Here is a 17,415-nt window from a genome sequence, read left to right as displayed (position 1 = left end):
GTCGAAGAAGGAGAGGTGGGGCCATCGGACACGACTGCGCCAAAGGCACGAAAGCGTGCCCAGCCGAAGTGCAGTGTTTGTGGCTCAATCGAGCACAACGCCAGAAAATGCCCTTGTAAATAAGAACTCGAATTATGTAGAATGTATTCCGAATAGACTCTTTTTGGTGTTGTGAGGTGCGTCCGAAGTTGACCTGGTGGGGTGTGGGGCAGATAAGTGTCCGGAAAGGTTGTCTGTCCGGAAAGGTGATAGATTACGTTAGTTAGTTAGTTAGTTAGTTACCTAGTTAACTAACTAACTAACTATTCACACTCCTGTTCCGCAGCCTGGTTAGATATATATTTGAGACAACAAACCCAACACTCCATCATGGTTACCTGGCGCCCAATGACCGAGACCGACATCCCGGGTGTCATGCTCGTCGCCGACGAAATCCACCACGCGCTGCCCGAGCACGAGCCTGTGTTCCGCGAGCGGTTGAGCCTTTTCCCCAACGGGTGCATGGTGCTTGTTGACGGCGAAGAGATCGGGGGTTACTTCGTCACATTTCCTGTCCGCCAAGGCAAGCTTCCCGCCCTCAACCAGCTGCTGGGGGGATTTCCGCAGCACGCAGACCAGTACTACCTCCACGATATCGCTGTGTTGCCGGCGCTTCGCGGGCGCGGGGCTGCGGCGGATGGTATTGGGCAGATTTTGGAGGTTGCTAAGCCGTATCCAACAACGTGCCTGATTTCGGTTTACGGTACTGTTTCGTATTGGCATCGATTCGGGTTTGTCCGTGGGCCGGTGGATGCTGCGATGGAGGAGAAGCTGAGCAGTTATGGGTCTGACGCGACATACCTCGTGCGCCAAAACAGTTGACCATAGAAGCCTACTTGCACAACTACACTATAGGATGAGGTTGTAACCAAGACCGTTTTCTCTTGGTCCTTGCGATTGTCCTCGCATTCCTCCGTCCCACAAAACCATTCCTGCGGGCATTTCCTTCCGCAGCTCGGTCTCCGTTATCAATCAATCTAATCTCCGCGGATGGTCCGGGTTTGCCGACGTCGGCATATGACGCCCATTCGCCGAGACCGATCGAGTGCTGCTTGGTGCTTTTGCTAACTGACTCAGCGGACTGAAGCTGTGAATGTGACCCGCCTTTGTTAGCCAAGCTCGGGCCAACCCCACCCGGAAATCGCCCCTTCGAGCGTCATGGCCCAGGGTCAAGTCCCGCATCCCCAGGAACTTTTTAGCATTCTTATCTTCCCCAATCCAGCAAACAACGCCAGCATTTGGAACTTGATATCGGCATCCAACACGGGTCTCGACATCACAATACCGTCGTTCCTCTATTCATACGACGCTACAGATTACACAGCAGCCAAAATGTTTTCGAGAACCGTTCGCGCAGTGTCCCGCCGAGCTCTGGCAACCTCAGTGCGCCCGATCGCGGCACCAGTTTCCCGACAGATTGCGCCCTTAGTCTCTCAACCCCAAAGGCGCCATTACCACGAGAAGGTTCTTGACCGTACGTCACAGATACATGCGCTCTCGATTACCGCGTAGGCTCCCACCACTAGAACCCCGCTAACATTTCCCGTGACAGACTACTCCCGCCCGCGGAACGTCGGGACATTAGACAAGTCTGATAGCTCGGTCGGCGAGGGGTTGGTGGGCGCTCCGGCTGTATGTCGCACCCTGCAGGTTACCGAGTAAACATTAACATGGCAATACCGAGATAGTGTGGCGATGTGATGCGGCTTCATATCAAGGTCGACCCTGATACCCAGGTCATCAGCGACGTCCGGTTCAAGACCTTCGGGTGCGGCTCTGCAATGTAAGATCTTTTTTTTCTTGCGATGGTCCGGGCCAGGCTCGGCTATCCGGCTGCAAATGGAAACGCCGGGTTTCCAAACGCAACCCCTCATTGCGCGGCCATCCAAACCGTTGCTAACTTTGATCCAGTGCCTCGTCAAGCTACCTGACAGAATTGGTCCGTGGCATGACTCTCGACCAAGCCGCCAAGGTCAAAAACACAGAAATTGCCAAGGAGCTTGTACGTTGATCTCGTCTTCACAACCTTTTTGCTACATTGCTGACACCCTTCCAGTGCCTGCCGCCAGTCAAGCTCCACTGCAGTATGCTTGCTGAGGACGCGATCAAGTCGGCCATCAACAACTACTACAAGAAGAACCCCGACGTGAAGACCACCAACCTTGCGGGGACGGCCGCCAAGCTTGAGACGGCGACGGCATGAGGTGGTGATGCAGAATACAATACGGGGGGTGGGGGGGGGGGGGGGGGATGCGCGAAAAGAAAAAACGATCAAAAACATTGGAAAAAGATACAAGGGGAAATGGCTTCTCCAGCGCTAAATTGTAGCGTCGCCAGCAACCCGCGAAGTTTTCCTGGTCTTGATCCAGTGTCCGGCGATGGCCTGCGTCTACTGCAGTGGAGTTTGATGGGTTCGTGGCTTGAGGGCGTGCAATGGGCGGTTTCTCCGCCTTTTATTATGTTTTTTTTTTTGCTTGCGACTGGAATTACCCGTGTCTGTATGATACCATGGAGTTTTCAAGAAACCCAGATTGAAATCAGCATTTCTCAGTGTGTTCCATTGTTGTCTCCCGATGATTACCGTTTCTGTGGCCTTGCCAGCATTTATTGGGCTTATGCCTTGCGACTTCCTTCCGGGGCAGCGACGGAATCCATGCTTGAAGGAATGGAATGCTCTGGTGCACTAAGGTAAGGTACCTCAGCGTGACACAGTCTCAATTTTGACGGGGGAGGTGCTTTCTACACAGAGTGACATAATTCTACTGTGGTACTCCCGTGCAAACGGCCTCTGGCCACTCCACGATCGCGACCGTTGCCTCTTAGGCTTTCGATAACCACCTCATTTCAATTACAGTATCGACTTTCGCATCCTGGTCTGCCCGAAGCTGGAAACTCCCGTAGCGGATCCCAAACAATTCATGACCGACACAAAGGCCACACTGTTTGTTATTTCCTGTTTTCTGCTGGAGCATAACTCAGCGGTTGTTCCCTTGGGTTTCATACACAAAAGCGTCTGGAAGTCACAGAAAAGTACTACGGGAAGAAGAAGTCGCCTATAACAGCGCACATGCGCAAACCTGAGAGTATGCCATCTCGAAACGATGAGGAGTTGCCCAAGTCGGCAGCGTCCTTAGCAGCCACTTCTCCCAAACGAACCAGAAACATGAACAAACACGTAAGCGAGAACAGCCCTCGAACGAATACGTCAAAAGACATCAACAAATTGCCTAAACCACACAACCCTCCACCGGTTTTCCCCTCTCTCAATGAGAACCCGGGTTCGACGGTGCGTCCCATAGGACAATCACCGCAGTCTTTTGTGAATTCACCAACCCGGCGTCCTACAGAACAATCACCACGACTTATCACTTCACCAACACCTACGCCACTCAAGCGCAAGAAGCCAGACAACCGTATCGTTGAGAAAGGGGCGGACCGAAGTGAGATGACTACGCCAACGAAGCGTCGCCGAACCCGTCGTACTGTTATCGATAGTAGCGACGAAGAGTCTGGGCTAGGCGAGAAGCCGCATCAAGGCGCAAAAACCACTGGAGCCTCAAAGCCTAGAGAATCTACAGCATCACGACTAGTTTCCATCGATAGTAGTGATGGGAAGCCAGAGCAAGGAGCGAGGTTAGGATCTCGTCAGAATTCAAAGCCCCCCAAAGCTCCAGGGAATTACGGAGCTACGTCATTATGCAATATCGTCAAGGACCTCGCTTCGTTCCCAACTGGAGAGGTTGCTTACGGTGCTGAGCTTGCCGACCTACCAATGCCTGACATCGAAGTTCTCAACACAGGCGTCATACGGTACCCGTATGACGAGGATCAGTTAGACAAAGCCAAGGGATTTGCAAAGCAGTTGCGAGACAATCGGTCCGGTATTTCCTGGGAGAAGATCAAGAGAACGCCGATGTGGTATGTTTAATCATACATTCTATGAAACCCAACGTCACTGGGAAGACCTCAAATCGCTAACCGGTGACTAGGATGGTCCCGGGCAGCGCCCTCAAAGTTCGAAATCCGAGGTGGGACCAGTATCTTGGGCACCTTGCCAGCGTGGCCGGTAAATATTTGGGTTTTGGCAAAACGGAGCTCGTCCCCCGTTTGCGGAGCCTTTTTATTTGGGAAGAGAGATCCGTATGGCGGAACTACGAAAAGTGTGTTATCCCATACGAGAACAACCATCCCATATCTTTTGTTCTCTGTGCTAACTGAACCACATCAGCGAGCTGTACGACCCCACACGCGTCGCCAACCTCCTCATCATCCTCAACCAAGACTACTCCGGCGGCGAGATCGCCATCGGCAGCGACGACAAGGAAGTCTTCTTTGACCCAGCCGCAGCCAAACACCCCCAATTCTACATCGCCAGCCACAACCGCGCCAAACACGACGCCCTCCCCCTCACGCGCGGCCACCGCATCGCCCTAGCCTACGACCTGCGCCTCCCCGACCCCCCAGACTCCCCCACCCCCACCCGCACCAACCACCCCGCGAAACCGCCCTCGGTACACGACCTCGTCACCAGCCTCACCGCCGCCGAAAACAACCTCTTCTATAACATCTCCTGCTGGGCCGAAGTCCTCGACGACAGCTACGTGGCGCCCCACGACCCGCTGTTATTCGTCCTCGAGACCACCTACCCGCCGCACGAGATGGCCCTGCCCTATCTCTGTGCAGCTGACCGCGCCAAGGCGCTCGCGGTGCAGGCCATGACTTGCGAGCGGTTCGGGGACCTGGACGTGAAATACCGGCTACACGCGTACTTGGTGCAGGTGACGGCGGTGGTTATGTTCTCTGGGGGTGGGCGTGATGGGGTGGTGATGAAGGTTAGGTACAGTGTTGATCAGGCGGTGGGGTTAGGGGGGGAAGTGGGAGTGTGGGAGGGGATGCGCTTGGGGAGTGGGTGTCTGCCGTTGCAGGAAGCGGCGTTTGAGGTGGGGGGGGGCTCTGGACCGAGAGGAACGCGGCGGCGGACGAGGACGGTGAGTTTTACTGCTTTGGGCGGTTGGCGTCTCGTGGTTGTGACGGTGTGCTAACTTGAGGTTGTCTTGCAGTGCCTGCTACTTGTGCTACAAAGGGAGGACGCGTAGGCGTCTTGGTCTATTCCTCACCGGTGTTACTTGCACGCTGCCGTCAGAGGTATGTGTGCGGGCGGACCACATGCAGACTGGGCGTGGGGTATTTGCTGATAGGGTTGGGTAGGTATTGGTTGCTTTTGGCGTTCTGCGAACCAGTTGCCTCGCGAGGCTCATCTGGGGGAACAAGTAGTCTTATTTGATAGGTTAGCTGGAGCGGCCTTTGGCCCGAGTAAGCAATGTACTACTTAACCGGTCAGAGAATCCAAGAGACACGCCGCTCTCGCTTCCCCAACCATTTCTCAATATCTGTTGAGTTTGCCTTGCTTGACGCGGCGTAAATGTGTGCATTGCCGCGATCGTCCGACCTCCCTTGAAGAGTGCATAATCTTGTGTCCGTGTTGGAGCCATACTAGTACCATCTCTCCAGTCTCTGGTTTACCGCCTAATGGTATTATTGGTTAGAGTTGTAAGGTAAGGCTACCTCTATGATTACTACAGGAAATATTGCCAGACTTTACTTCGTTCCCCGATATCATGATAACGTGATATCCGACCGCGCCCAGCCCTATTGAAGCCGATAGCATTTGTAAGTTGGGGATGCCTGGAACCTCAAGGGTGATGGTCATGGGGCTTTTGAGGGGCGCTGTGGCAACTCAGCTGCGGTAGGCATGTCGTGTGTCCGTGTCTGGTTTTCGTATGGTCAGCCGAGGCGGTCAGGATCTGGTAATCTCCGCCATTGGTGATCCATTCCGCCGGCAACGCCGTGCCAACATGCATCTCACACGGAAAGACTTTGGGCCAGGCCAGACGTGTCAGGCAACATGAAAGAACCCAACATAACCCAGCTTTGGGGCAACGAAAAGAAAGTTGCGGTGACATCACCAAACAAAGCAAGTCGTTCAGTGTTGGTCCACACAACCTCTGCAATCTAGGTATCAGAATACACTTTTTGAGTGGCAACCCAAATCAACCGAATTCCTGTGGCACTCTCCGTCTATAACCCCAACAAAGGATAGAGGAAGTAACAATGGCCTGGGTCACCGTGACGCCGTCACTCGACAAGCCGTTGGTGGTTCACATTGTTGTTGTGCCTCGATGGATGCGTGCTTTGATCGGTAATTGTATTCAAAAAGGCTGTCTCACCTCCAAGCGGGATCACCAATTCGTATTCTCATGAACCAATTCCAACTTGACGATAAACCCAATATATTATTTGATTCCCAGCTCCTCATAGAACCCCAACGACAGCAGTCACTTCGCTCATCATGCCCACAAAAAGCATCAACTGGCACGCCATCAAGGCCGCATCTGACCACGGCTTCCTCGCTCACGGTGATAATCCAAAGTTCCGCTCCATGCGCATCAAGTTCGAAGTACCCCTGGCTCATAATGATCCGCAATGCGACGAAAAGATACAACTACACGCAGAGCTCGTCTACGGGTACGGCCAGTCTCAGACCAAATATGACCTGTCCGATGGCGGCCTGGCCAAGTCCCTGGGTCCTCTAACCTCCCCGCTGTGCCCTGGCAGCTCATCCACCCTCGCCGTCTACCTCTGCGGCGGGCCCGGCTCCGACAACCCGGCCTTTGCGTACGAGGATCTGACCAAAAGCCTCCTCGATATGATAAAGACTCCTGTGCTTTACCTTGACTACCGCGGCACCGTGTCTAGAAAGGCCAACGCCCAACTCAGCAAGTACCGCATCACGAATAGTAGCTTTGAGGGGTTAAGCTCACAGCAAGTGGCACAGCGCCTGATGCTTTACCGGCAGGATTCAATCGTGGCGGACTTTGAGGCAGTGCGGCTTTGTTTGAACAATATCTGCCAGAGGGATATCAAGTTCGCATTGCTGGGGCAGTCATATGGCGGCTGGATCGCCATGACCTATCTGTCTTTCTTGCCAGAGAGTTTGGCAAGGGTGTGGATCACCGGCGGGATGCCTCCAATTGGGAAGACGCCCGAGGTCGTGTACACGGCGCTGTTTGAGCGGGTGACCCACATGAATGAGTTGCATTACAACAAGTATCCAAAAGATAAGGATGATGTGTTGAAGATCGTGAAGCTTCTCGCCAACGAACACGGAGGAAATGGAATCAGGCTTCCTAACGGGCAGAGACTAACTGCGCGTGGGTTCCTAACTATGGGGCGACACTTAGGAGGAGGAGAGGCCGGGTTCAAGAAATTTCACGCGCATGTGGACGGGTTGGCAACCAAAGGCAAAAGTTACGAAGGGCTCAACAGAGAGGACATCACTGGATTCAAGTTGACAGAGAGGCCGCTTTATGCTGTTCTGCACGAATCCATTTACTGCTGCTGCCCTGGGGTGGCATCCAAGTGGGCGGCGCAGCGGGTTGGGAGAGGACCCGAAATGGTCGAGAAATTCCCGTGGCTCAAGGAGAAGTTCAACTTTACCTCTGGGTCCTTGGGAAAACTCTACTTCTCAGGGGAGATGATCTACGACTTCATGTTGCAGGATGCGGGCCTGACCAAGCTTGCCGAAGCGTCCAGCATACTTGCCGAGATTGAGGATTGGCCGGAGCTCTACGATATCAACGTTCTGAAGGGAAACCAAGTGCCGCTGACAGCTCTAATATATCCGAACGACATGTATGTGGATTCCAAGCTCTCTTGGGAAACAGTAAAAACGATAGTGCCGAGTTGCATAGCAATCCAGGCACCCGAGAAATGGCACCATGGCCGCGTCAAGACAAACAGTCTCGAGGTATTAACGGAGCTTTTAATGGGGAATTGAAAGAACACTCGGCAACTTCGTTGTAGACGAGGGCTGGAAGGACTGCTGGCGAAGAAGATGCCAAGCCTACCAAGCGAGCCCCTTTCGAGTGTTTGTTGACTTGCCCCTATTTCCCAATTCTCTCGCTCGGGGCTCGGCTGGACCGGTCCAAGAGGCAAAAATGAGGGAATAGTGGACTTGGTGGCGGCGAGAGCTACATGCACTAGAGATACTTGATAATAATTTAATACTTAATACTACGATAGCAACCGGAGACCTCATGTGTTGGTTACTCGTCATGCATGTTCCTCGTTGAGATGCACTGAGATAGAGACACACTGTGCGAACTTCTCTCATCTCAGACTGTCAGTTGATAACTACCTATAGAAGTCAAAGACCTGATAGCTGCAGCGCAGGTGATATGCCCACCGGGCCTTTTAGGTAGACATCTTGTTTTCACTGGTGCTGTAGTGTACTAGTGGGTTTGGTTAGCGGTTGGACTCTGTGTGTGTGTGTGTGTGTTCGGGGAAAGTGAAAGAATAAGGGTTATTGGATGACATATGAGAGGTAGGCAGGAAATGACACTGTCAATGATTGAAGAAAGACCAAAAAATGATAGACTATTACAAGACAGTCAAGACTTGTGTCATTTTGGACGTCAAGGTCCAGGGTTTGGTGTTGGCTTTTGCAGCCCAAAACTGCACAACCCGAACCCCCCGCCCCCGCATGGCCAATGCCCATCGGCCGCATGCTGTCAGGGCACCAGGCGCTGCAGTTGGCGGTGAGCCAGCGGCCCCAACTCGAACCGTGCTGGCGTTCTCGATGCCAATTGGTGGCACCACCTGGGGTTGTGGGGCAGAAAAATGCCGGCGATTGCCGCCACCTCGGGCTTTGTTCAACCACACCGAAAGTTGACGAGTTTCCATGTTCCACTTTCACTTTCACACCCACCTTTTGATGATCAACCACACTTCACACCCACAATGTCCGACCTCAGAGGGACGTCACGAGACCGCCGGGACACAGAAGCCTTAGCCCAGGTTGTCGCCGAACATTTACCATCAGGATACACGGCCGAGTTTGACAGTACGGCCGGAAGTACAGATGGCGCCACGCCAGCTTCGGCCGAGGGATCGGACGTCGTGCCCATCCCGGAGGAGGAATCGTCGCTGAAGTTGCAGGGCGGCGACATGCATCGGGATCTCTTCAGGCTGCCCTCAGCAGCAACCCGCGTCCCGATGCACCGCCGGGCAGCAACCTTCCACTCGCCCAGGGATCTTCACCCGGACGATGATGCCCCGCCCTTAACCGTCGGCGACCAGCTCGCCCCGGGAGGGTTCCGTCGTGCCTTTCTACATCAAAGACATGGAAACGATTTCATGGCCGCGAGGCTACCAATTACGCGCAATTTCGTCGAGTTTCTCGACCTCTACGGCAGCTTCGCTGGCGAAGACCTTGTCGACACCGATGAGGAGGCCGTCACCGAGGAAGAGGAGGAGCAGGGGGAAGGAGTAGAGGAAGAAATGGTCGGCGAGCGGCGCCCTCTTCTTCGCCAGCGTATTAGCTCTGTCCGGACCCCGCGCTCCGCCAACGCCGGCACTGTGAAGACATTCTTCACCTTGCTTAAAGCATTTATCGGCACCGGCATCATGTTCCTGCCCAAGGCCTTTCGCAACGGCGGCATCCTCTTCTCCACCGTTTCCATGCTCTCCGTTTCCGCGGTCACCATGGTCGCCTTCCATTTGCTGCTACAATGCAAGCTCCACCACGGCGGCGGGTACGGCGATATCGGAAACGCCATCGCCGGGCCGCGGATGCGCACCCTCATCCTCTTCTCTATCGCCCTGTCCCAACTAGGCTTCGTGTGCGCGGGCATCGTCTTTGTCGCCGAGAACCTCGAAACTTTTTTCCACGCCGTCACGGGCGGCCAAAACCCCTTCACCTCGGCGGGGCTAATCGCCATGCAACTAATCATCCTAGTCCCCCTCGCCTGGATCCGCAACATCTCTAAACTCCGGCCCCGTCGCCCTCCTCGCCGACGCCTGCATCCTGGTCGGCGTCAGCTACATCTACTGGTATACCAGCGCGTCGCTCTCCTCGACGGGCGTCGACCCCACCGTCGTGCTGTTCAACCCCAACCACTACACCCTCACCATCGGCGCCGCCATCTTCACCTTCGAAGGCATCGGCCTCATCCTGCCCATCCAATCCTCCATGGCCAAGCCCCACCACTTTGAACCCCTCCTTGGCCTGGTCATGCTGCTCATCACCGTGGTCTTCACCTCGGTCGGCGCGCTGTGTTACGCGACCTTTGGCGAAAAGACCGAGATCGAGATTATCAACAACTTCCCGCAGGACAGCCCGCTGGTCAACTCGGTGCAGCTGCTGTACGCCATCGCCGTGCTGGTCGGCACCCCCGTGCAGCTGTTCCCCGCCCTGCGCATCCTCGAGGGCAAGATCTTTGGCCACATGCGCTCGGGCAAGGGCAGCCTGCGGACCAAGTGGGTCAAGAACCTGTTCCGGGTCGGTGTCGTCGTGTTTTGCGGCCTGGTCTCGGTCGCGGGGACCGGGAACCTCGACCGCTTTGTTGCGCTGATCGGGAGTGTCGCGTGCGTGCCGCTCGTGTATGTGTATCCGGCGTTTTTGCATTACAGGGGGGTGGCTACTCAGAGGTGGGTTAAATGGGGGGATGTGCTGTTGATGGTGGTGGGGTTGGTGGGCATGGTGTATACCACCACGGTGACGATCGTGAATAGTTTTATGTGAGCATGAGCGTGAGCGTCGAGTGATCTATGTATGCATGGGAAAGGGGCGTTTTTGAACGGGATTTAAAGGATGGGTAGATGTTACAAGTTGGATCATGGATGGTAACTAGGGTAGAACAGGACATTCGCGTGTGTTTCGATGATGATGATATGTGCCACGCTTGTGGTAGGGTACCCCTGGATCAGCGCCGGGCAGTCCACCCCCGATCCTCCTCCCCAGCTCCACAAAGGCGAACTAATTGAAAACGTACGATTCATGGGCAGCAGCGTGCTGCGGTAAAAGCCTCCTTCCAATTTTGATCAAGTACAGAAACCAATGGATATGGTTATTAACATCTATCTCCCGCAGTTCTTCGCATCGCAAACTGTATTCTCATGGATGTACTTGATTTTTCCCCCTTCCACCCTCATCAGGTTGTTTGTCTGCGTGCCCGGGTCCCGCGGGATCGACTGGTCAAGGAAGGGGAAGTTGTGGAAGATATCGATAGCCCCGAGCTCTTCATCGATGGTGAAACCGCCGGTTGGTGACATTGAACGGCGGCGGAAAGTTCAGCAGACATTTCCCGCCCAGAGATGTACAAGCCGCCCTCGAGCCGGGAGCAGTCCTGCGGTGAAGGGTGAGCTTGATCGTGTCCGTCACCCCATGCATTGGATGGTACGCCTCTCCGAGCGGCCCTTTGAATTACCTCCGCGCGAGGTCGCAGCTTCGCCTCGGGAGATGGGCCTCCCCAGTTCTCCTTTCTTGGTTGTAATCCAGAGTCCCCTTCGCATCGAACAACCAGTCGCCCGTCTCGCAGACGTTTGATTCGATTTTGTAAATTTTGTTGTCCGCATCCAGGGCCAGCCGCGTCCCGATCACGTACGGGTGGCCCGTCGTGGCGACAATCTCGGTGTACGACGCGCACTCGGTCGTGTCGTAGATGCTCCGGCTGAAGTCGATCTTGATAGGTGCTGATAACACGCCCTCCGTGATGTCCAGCTCGGCGTCGTTTTCTTGGTAGATGAGACTATCTTGTGCAAGGTCCGAAATAGCAGTCGGGCCCTCGCCGGAGCCAAGTGCTGCGATGTAGCTTGCAGTGGCTTCTTTAAGGAGATCGCGGGTGCATGCTGCAGATGCCTGCGAAGAGAAGCCCGCAAGGACAAGGAGCAGTAGAGAGACCATGTTGTACACTTGGTCAGATCTGGGGTTGCTAGGGCGTAGCGGTGGGATGTTGGTAGCTACAACAGGTTTAGAGTGTTCTGGCGTCGGGTACCCTTGCATTCTAATAACGGCCCTCGGATGATAAAGTAAAGCCTGTAGAGGGGTTCGGGTATTTCCCCAACTCGAATCATTCTAATTTATTCTGCCGGCTTTATACCCTTCTCCGGTAGTTGTAAAAGCCCAGGACTACGTCGATTACGAGAACTTTAGCCGTCACTGTTACGGGATATCGAGTATGGGCGAAGCAAGCATTGTTTGGTTCCACGAATCATCAGGGAACCTGACGTGGCATGTCCACGCTCGATGCTATCTGTTTCAAGGGAGGGGGCTCGACGCCATGCCACGGCAAATGAATGAATGCGGGAGTCTCATACTTTGTCCTTGGGTCCCCTGTCACTCTTACAACAAACAGCTAGGGGCTCTTAGCTGCCTCCGTATTAAGTCCTAGTCAAAGAAGACGCCTGTGACCCGCGACAAGTCGGAAGCTGTCATCCCCGACAACAATGGATGGGAACCCCCTGAGGCCGGAAGCAGCATCATCGTTGGTCATCTCAGTCAAGCTAGACCGGTAGCTGAAGAACCATGACGGCAAGGGTGGCCCCTGTATTAGGAGCGAACTGGCTGGCTAAACTACCTCGGTGCCATATCCTTCTAGGTTCCTATCCAAACCTCTCCGAGAATCCCGGCCGAGACTTGAACCACCGGCACTACGACTCGTAGGGCATAATGGTCGGCGCTGCTAGAATGGACAAAAACTTGGACGGAGATTCGATCGTCAGCGTGATATGTCGTACATCCTGCGTACTGGAAGCAGGGCCATGATATCCGCATGGGTACGTGGGCGAGAGATTTGTCCAGGTTGGAACAGGTCTCTCAGTGTGTAAGCTCGGCGGCCATGTCACGGGGCATGCTTTTGTCATTGCGCTTCCGAAAAGTGTGCACAATCACAGAAGGGGATGAGGACGACCCGGTAGGGTTGATTGAGCACGGAGCTACTGGAATTTGGCCGAGGTTAGGTAGATGTACAATGATCTAAGTTTACTCTGCAATCTACAAGCATATAAAATACTAGTAGGAGAAAAGACAACGAGTGGATATGTAGCCATATCATAGTACAGGATCGCAGACTAGATGGTAAAGTCCGGTGGAATCGCCTAAGCGAGGCGAACTGGAATGTAGCTTGCTGGTCCGGGATGGCACGCCTTTTCTTGGTCGAGGAGTTGTGCAGCCTGCGGTAAGCGCACGGACCACATACAGCCAAGCAGACCCCTGCCTGCAGCAGCAGCAGCTGCTGCATCATCGCGGGGCTGTTGCCTGTCGTTGCCCCGCGTCTTCCAGCTGCCGCTCGCCTGTGCCCACCACCAAGCAGGGACAGCTCAAGCTTCATGCAACATCGACTTGCAACACAAACTTGACCTTTAATATTCTGCGGTAGCAGCGCTTGAATATTTACCATGGCTTGTCCACATATTGGAACAGCCTGTATGCCACCCGACCCGCATCTTTTGTTTCGCGAACGCTGACATCTCGCTAGACCTGTCTAAGCCGACAGTAGCTGATTCGGTGTACCGCGAGGATTGCACCCAGTGTTTCGACTCCATTGTGCGTACTGGGATTGCTAGATTATTTCTATGCCTTGGCTAACGACCTAGGATGACGCCGCCGGCCTCGATGTCTGCCTCAAGTGCTTCAACGGCGGCTGTGCCGGCGACCGGCACCACGCAAAGTTGCACAGCGATGCCAGAAAACATCCCCTAGTCCTCAACATCCGTCGCACCCGGAAACAAATTGTCCGCGACGAGCCACCAGCAAAGATGTCGAAGCTCGCCATCGCCGCCGAGACCGAAGCCGACCGTTACGATACAGCGCTGACCGTCAAGTGCCTCGAATGCGGAATCGATGACATAGACAAGAGCGAGCCCACGATTGCCGCAACTGTCGAAGCGATCATGAAAGCAAACACATTTTCCCGGAAAGAGGAGGTCAAGGCATGGGAACAAGAGCTTACAAGCTGTGAACACATCTTGATGCTCCAGCAGGATCCGCCGCGGCAGATCGAGTCGCAAGATCTGGGCCACTGCTCCAACTGCGACTTGAAGGAGAACCTGTGGCTCTGCTTGCAGTGCGGCAACCTCGGTTGCGGACGGGCGCAATTTGGCGGCGTGGGCGGCAACTCCCATGCCCTTGCGCATTCCCAAGAATCTGCCCATGGTGTTGCGGTCAAGCTGGGGTCAATCACGCCCGAAGGGACCGCGGATGTGTACTGTTACACCTGCGACGATGAAAGGGTCGATGAGAATCTCGGAGCGCACCTGGCAAACTGGGGTATTATTCTCGCGGAGCGACAGAAAACGGAAAAGAGCTTGACGGAGATGCAGATTGAGCAGAACCTGCGGTGGGAGTTTTCCATGACGACGGACGACGGGAAAGAGCTCACGCCACTATTTGGTCCGGGCCTCACGGGACTGAAGAACCTCGGGAACAGCTGCTATCTGGCCAGTATTCTACAATGTCTCTTCGATATGCCGTCCTTCCAGCAACGCTATGGGAGCGGGGTTGAGTCCCCCCCTGACACATCGGACCCGGCTCAGGACCTGGAGACCCAGCTGCGCAAGATCGGGGACGGTTTGTTGTCCGGCAGGTACTCCAAGCCAGATTCGGACGTGACTGTTTCGGAACTCACTCCTGAAGTTCCTCATCAGAAGGGCCTTCAGCCCTCCATGTTCAAGCACCTTATGGGCCGCGGCCACGAGGAGTTCTCGACTATGCGCCAACAAGATGCGTTTGAGCTCCTGCAGCATCTCGTAAAGCTCATCACCAGGTCTCAGCACCCTGCCGGACTCGGCGACCCAACCCAGGCCATGCGTTTTGTGATGGAACAGCGATTGCAATGCCTGGGGTGTAAAAAGGTGCGCTACAGTACCACAGAGCAGGACAGCATATTTATCGACGTGCCGCTCGAGAAACTGCCTGCCGAGAACGGCCAGGAGGCCAAGTACAAGCCCGTCGACCTAAAAGAATGCCTCGACAACCTAACCGCGTCCGAGATCGTGGAGCTGACCTGCTCGTCATGCGGCAGCAAAGACGGCTTCACCAAACGGCAGCTCTTCAAGACGTTCCCTGAGGTATTGGTCGTGAACGCGCGCAAGATGGCTGTTGTGAACTGGGTGCCTGTCAAGGTCGACGTTCCGGTCCTCGTCGGGGATGAACCGTTCGCTCTGGATTCGTATCTCTCCAAGGGCCAGCTACCCGACGAGGAGGCGCTGCCGGAGGAGGCGGCGGCGAGCAACATGCCGACGTTCGTGCCGAACCCGGAAGCATTTGCCATGCTGGAAGCAATGGGCTTCCCCAAGGTCCGTTGCGAGAAGGCGCTACATGCCACCGGGAACAGCGATGCGAACGCGGCCATGGAATGGCTGTTCACGCACATGGACGATCCGGATATTGACGCACCTCTCGACCTGGGCGGTGGCAGCGGCGCCTTCACGGCTGACCCAGAGCACCTTGCAATGCTAGAGTCAATGGGTCTGGGTGGGCCACGGGCAACTAAGGCACTCAAGGAGACAAACGGCGACGTTGAGCGGGCGATTGAGTGGTTGTTCAGCCACCCCGACGACCAGGGCGAGGCTGACGTAGCTGCCAAGGCCGCCGACACCGGCGGGGGCGCGAACAAGGGTGGCCCGGAAGCAGGGAGCAGCGTGCTGCCGGCCAACTTCCAGCTGCAGTCGATTGCATGTCACAAGGGCACTAGCATCCATACTGGGTGAGTCAAGTACTGTATCTATCGACGCGGACCCGGCTAACCTCGTACTTTCTAGGCACTACGTTGCGTTCATCCGCAAGAAGCTGGGCGATGAGACGTCGTGGGTCCTATTTAACGACGAGAAGGTGGTTAAGGTGGTAGACGTGGAGGAGATGAAGAAGTTTGCATATGTGTACTTCTTCCGGCGGGTTTAGACACGGCATGGGTGGTAGTGGATTCAATGAATACAATGCTGGGCCGGGATTAACCCTTAGAGGACAAGACACTGGAGCGCATCAGGGACGATGTATGTAGAATTTATGCCCAAGAAAGACCATCATTAATGCGGGACTTGATACTATCACGTTTCGCATCCCGCATCCCAGATTCACCGTGCCAAATGACCATCCATCCAGCCTTGCAGTAGTAGCAGCAGCCCTCCAGCGAACTCCCAAACTCCGGCCAAGGCCACCCGCCCCAACGCCCTATCCTACACCACCACCCCTTCACCACCCCAACCAACCGTTCAATCTAATCCGCCAACCGATAACTCACCAGCGTATCCACGCGATGGCTCTGGGTACTAAACCCCCTCAGCTGGACTCTCTCGGCGTTCTCGATCTCCTTGGCGTCGCTGTCGCCCCACTCCACTGGCACCTCGGACGACGCGTCGGCGTACACCAGCACGTTGAAGGTGCAGTCGCCGCCCTGGAGCTGCGGGAGGAAGGTCACCGAGGCGGTGATCTGCCGGAAGATGGCGGCGATCTCGGCTTGGATCTCGGCTTCGGTCTTTTCTTTTGGCGCGGCGGCGGCGGGGGGGTCGTCGGTGGGTGGGGTGGGGGTGTTTTCGTTTTCTTGGTTGTTGGGCTTGGTGGAGGGTTTGGATTTGGAGGATTTGGAGGTTTTGGATTTGGCGAATATTTGGACCTGTGGTTTGGAAGAGAGGGGGGAAGAGCTGGGTTAGTCTTGATACCTATTTGGTACGGTGTGGTGTGTGTGGGAGAGGAATGCAGAGGGGATAGGGAGCGTACGTCAAACTGCCACCTCTCGACATGCTCGCCCGTGTCCTTGTCGGTGATCACGATGACCAGCTTTTGGATCTTGCCGCCCACCATCCACTTGTCCAGCTGCGACATGATCTTCTTGATGTAGGCGCGCACTTGGTCGTCGGACGACACCAGCATGTTCAGGCCATATTTCTTGACGGCGGTGAAGTCTTCGGCGGGGTAGACGCCGCGTTGGAAGCTGCGGGAGACGGTTAGCTTTTCGCAGGCGGGAGGGGTCGGTCATGGAGTCCGGCGCGTGAATCGGGATGGTCCGTACAGAATCGTGTGGATCGAGTATTGGAACTGTCGCAAAGGAGGGAGCGGTTAGCAAAGAAGAGTGGTCGATATGTGGACTGCCTGCCAATCGCACTCACAAACTCGGCGACAAGCTTGGCGCTACCTTTGAGCGACAGCTTGTGCACCTTGGATTTGTCCTTCTCGGGTGCTGCGGACGCCATGGTTCGTGGAAGTCGGGGTGCCTTGTACTGCCGATTAGAGGCTCTGGCGTTGTGGGTTCTCGATGTTGTCACAGGAATCTGATCGGACGGTTGCAGCTCTCCCCCACTTTGTTTACTTTCCGGTCATTGGTGGAGGTTGTCAGGGGCTGCGGGTGCTAAGGGAGTGGGTCTGCTGGGAGTCGGGGACTCGAGACTCGAGACAGGACAACCGCTGCCACGCGACCCCGACCGTTCCCCTGCCAGAAAGTTAAAGCCATGTTCTCGTTGCTTGTACGAGTTAACTAGAGGCTAAGTGACTTCGATCCGGATGTAGTTAGCGTGCTTAGGCCCTATAGGCTTAGTGCCTCG

General features: G+C 55.1%; 7 protein-coding genes across 7 annotated transcripts; 5 read left to right on the top strand and 2 right to left on the bottom strand.

Annotated features, from left to right (window-relative positions):
* Nucleotides 1-387: 387 nt before the first annotated feature.
* On the top strand, nt 388-2,242 carry CHGG_08383 (uncharacterized protein; the record flags this gene model as incomplete). The annotated part of the gene is made up of 6 exons (XM_001226309.1): nt 388-843; nt 1,117-1,147; nt 1,592-1,671; nt 1,728-1,822; nt 1,951-2,041; nt 2,096-2,242. The coding sequence occupies 6 exons, from the start codon at nt 388-390 to the stop codon at nt 2,240-2,242; spliced, it is 900 nt and encodes a 299-aa protein (XP_001226310.1).
* A 960-nt stretch (nt 2,243-3,202) lies between these two features.
* Nucleotides 3,203-5,695, top strand: CHGG_08382 (uncharacterized protein; the record flags this gene model as incomplete). The annotated part of the gene is made up of 5 exons (XM_001226308.1): nt 3,203-3,957; nt 4,268-4,876; nt 5,100-5,243; nt 5,327-5,352; nt 5,622-5,695. 5 exons carry the CDS (start codon nt 3,203-3,205, stop codon nt 5,693-5,695), a joined length of 1,608 nt encoding a protein of 535 aa, XP_001226309.1.
* A 693-nt stretch (nt 5,696-6,388) lies between these two features.
* On the top strand, nt 6,389-8,181 carry CHGG_08381 (uncharacterized protein; the record flags this gene model as incomplete). Its single annotated transcript, XM_001226307.1, has 2 exons — nt 6,389-7,846; nt 8,122-8,181. The coding sequence occupies 2 exons, from the start codon at nt 6,389-6,391 to the stop codon at nt 8,179-8,181; spliced, it is 1,518 nt and encodes a 505-aa protein (XP_001226308.1).
* Nucleotides 8,182-8,838: 657 nt separating this feature from the next.
* Nucleotides 8,839-10,900, top strand: CHGG_08380 (uncharacterized protein; the record flags this gene model as incomplete). Its single annotated transcript, XM_001226306.1, has 3 exons — nt 8,839-9,834; nt 10,211-10,527; nt 10,741-10,900. The coding sequence occupies 3 exons, from the start codon at nt 8,839-8,841 to the stop codon at nt 10,898-10,900; spliced, it is 1,473 nt and encodes a 490-aa protein (XP_001226307.1).
* Nucleotides 10,901-11,302: 402 nt separating this feature from the next.
* CHGG_08379 (uncharacterized protein) lies at nt 11,303-11,782 on the bottom strand (the record flags this gene model as incomplete). Its single annotated transcript, XM_001226305.1, has 1 exon — nt 11,303-11,782. The coding sequence occupies one exon, from the start codon at nt 11,780-11,782 to the stop codon at nt 11,303-11,305; it is 480 nt and encodes a 159-aa protein (XP_001226306.1).
* A 1,493-nt stretch (nt 11,783-13,275) lies between these two features.
* On the top strand, nt 13,276-15,778 carry CHGG_08378 (uncharacterized protein; the record flags this gene model as incomplete). Its single annotated transcript, XM_001226304.1, has 4 exons — nt 13,276-13,303; nt 13,356-13,423; nt 13,474-15,584; nt 15,640-15,778. The coding sequence occupies 4 exons, from the start codon at nt 13,276-13,278 to the stop codon at nt 15,776-15,778; spliced, it is 2,346 nt and encodes a 781-aa protein (XP_001226305.1).
* A 316-nt stretch (nt 15,779-16,094) lies between these two features.
* On the bottom strand, nt 16,095-17,067 carry CHGG_08377 (uncharacterized protein; the record flags this gene model as incomplete). Its single annotated transcript, XM_001226303.1, has 4 exons — nt 16,095-16,490; nt 16,595-16,808; nt 16,887-16,912; nt 16,984-17,067. The coding sequence occupies 4 exons, from the start codon at nt 17,065-17,067 to the stop codon at nt 16,095-16,097; spliced, it is 720 nt and encodes a 239-aa protein (XP_001226304.1).
* Nucleotides 17,068-17,415: the final 348 nt, after the last annotated feature.

The sequence above is a fragment of the Chaetomium globosum genome, genomic scaffold, assembly GCF_000143365.1.
Source record: "Chaetomium globosum CBS 148.51 scaffold_6 genomic scaffold, whole genome shotgun sequence".
In the NCBI taxonomy this organism is placed as follows: domain Eukaryota; kingdom Fungi; phylum Ascomycota; class Sordariomycetes; order Sordariales; family Chaetomiaceae; genus Chaetomium; species Chaetomium globosum.
This window is presented reverse-complemented; position numbering and strand designations above follow the sequence as displayed.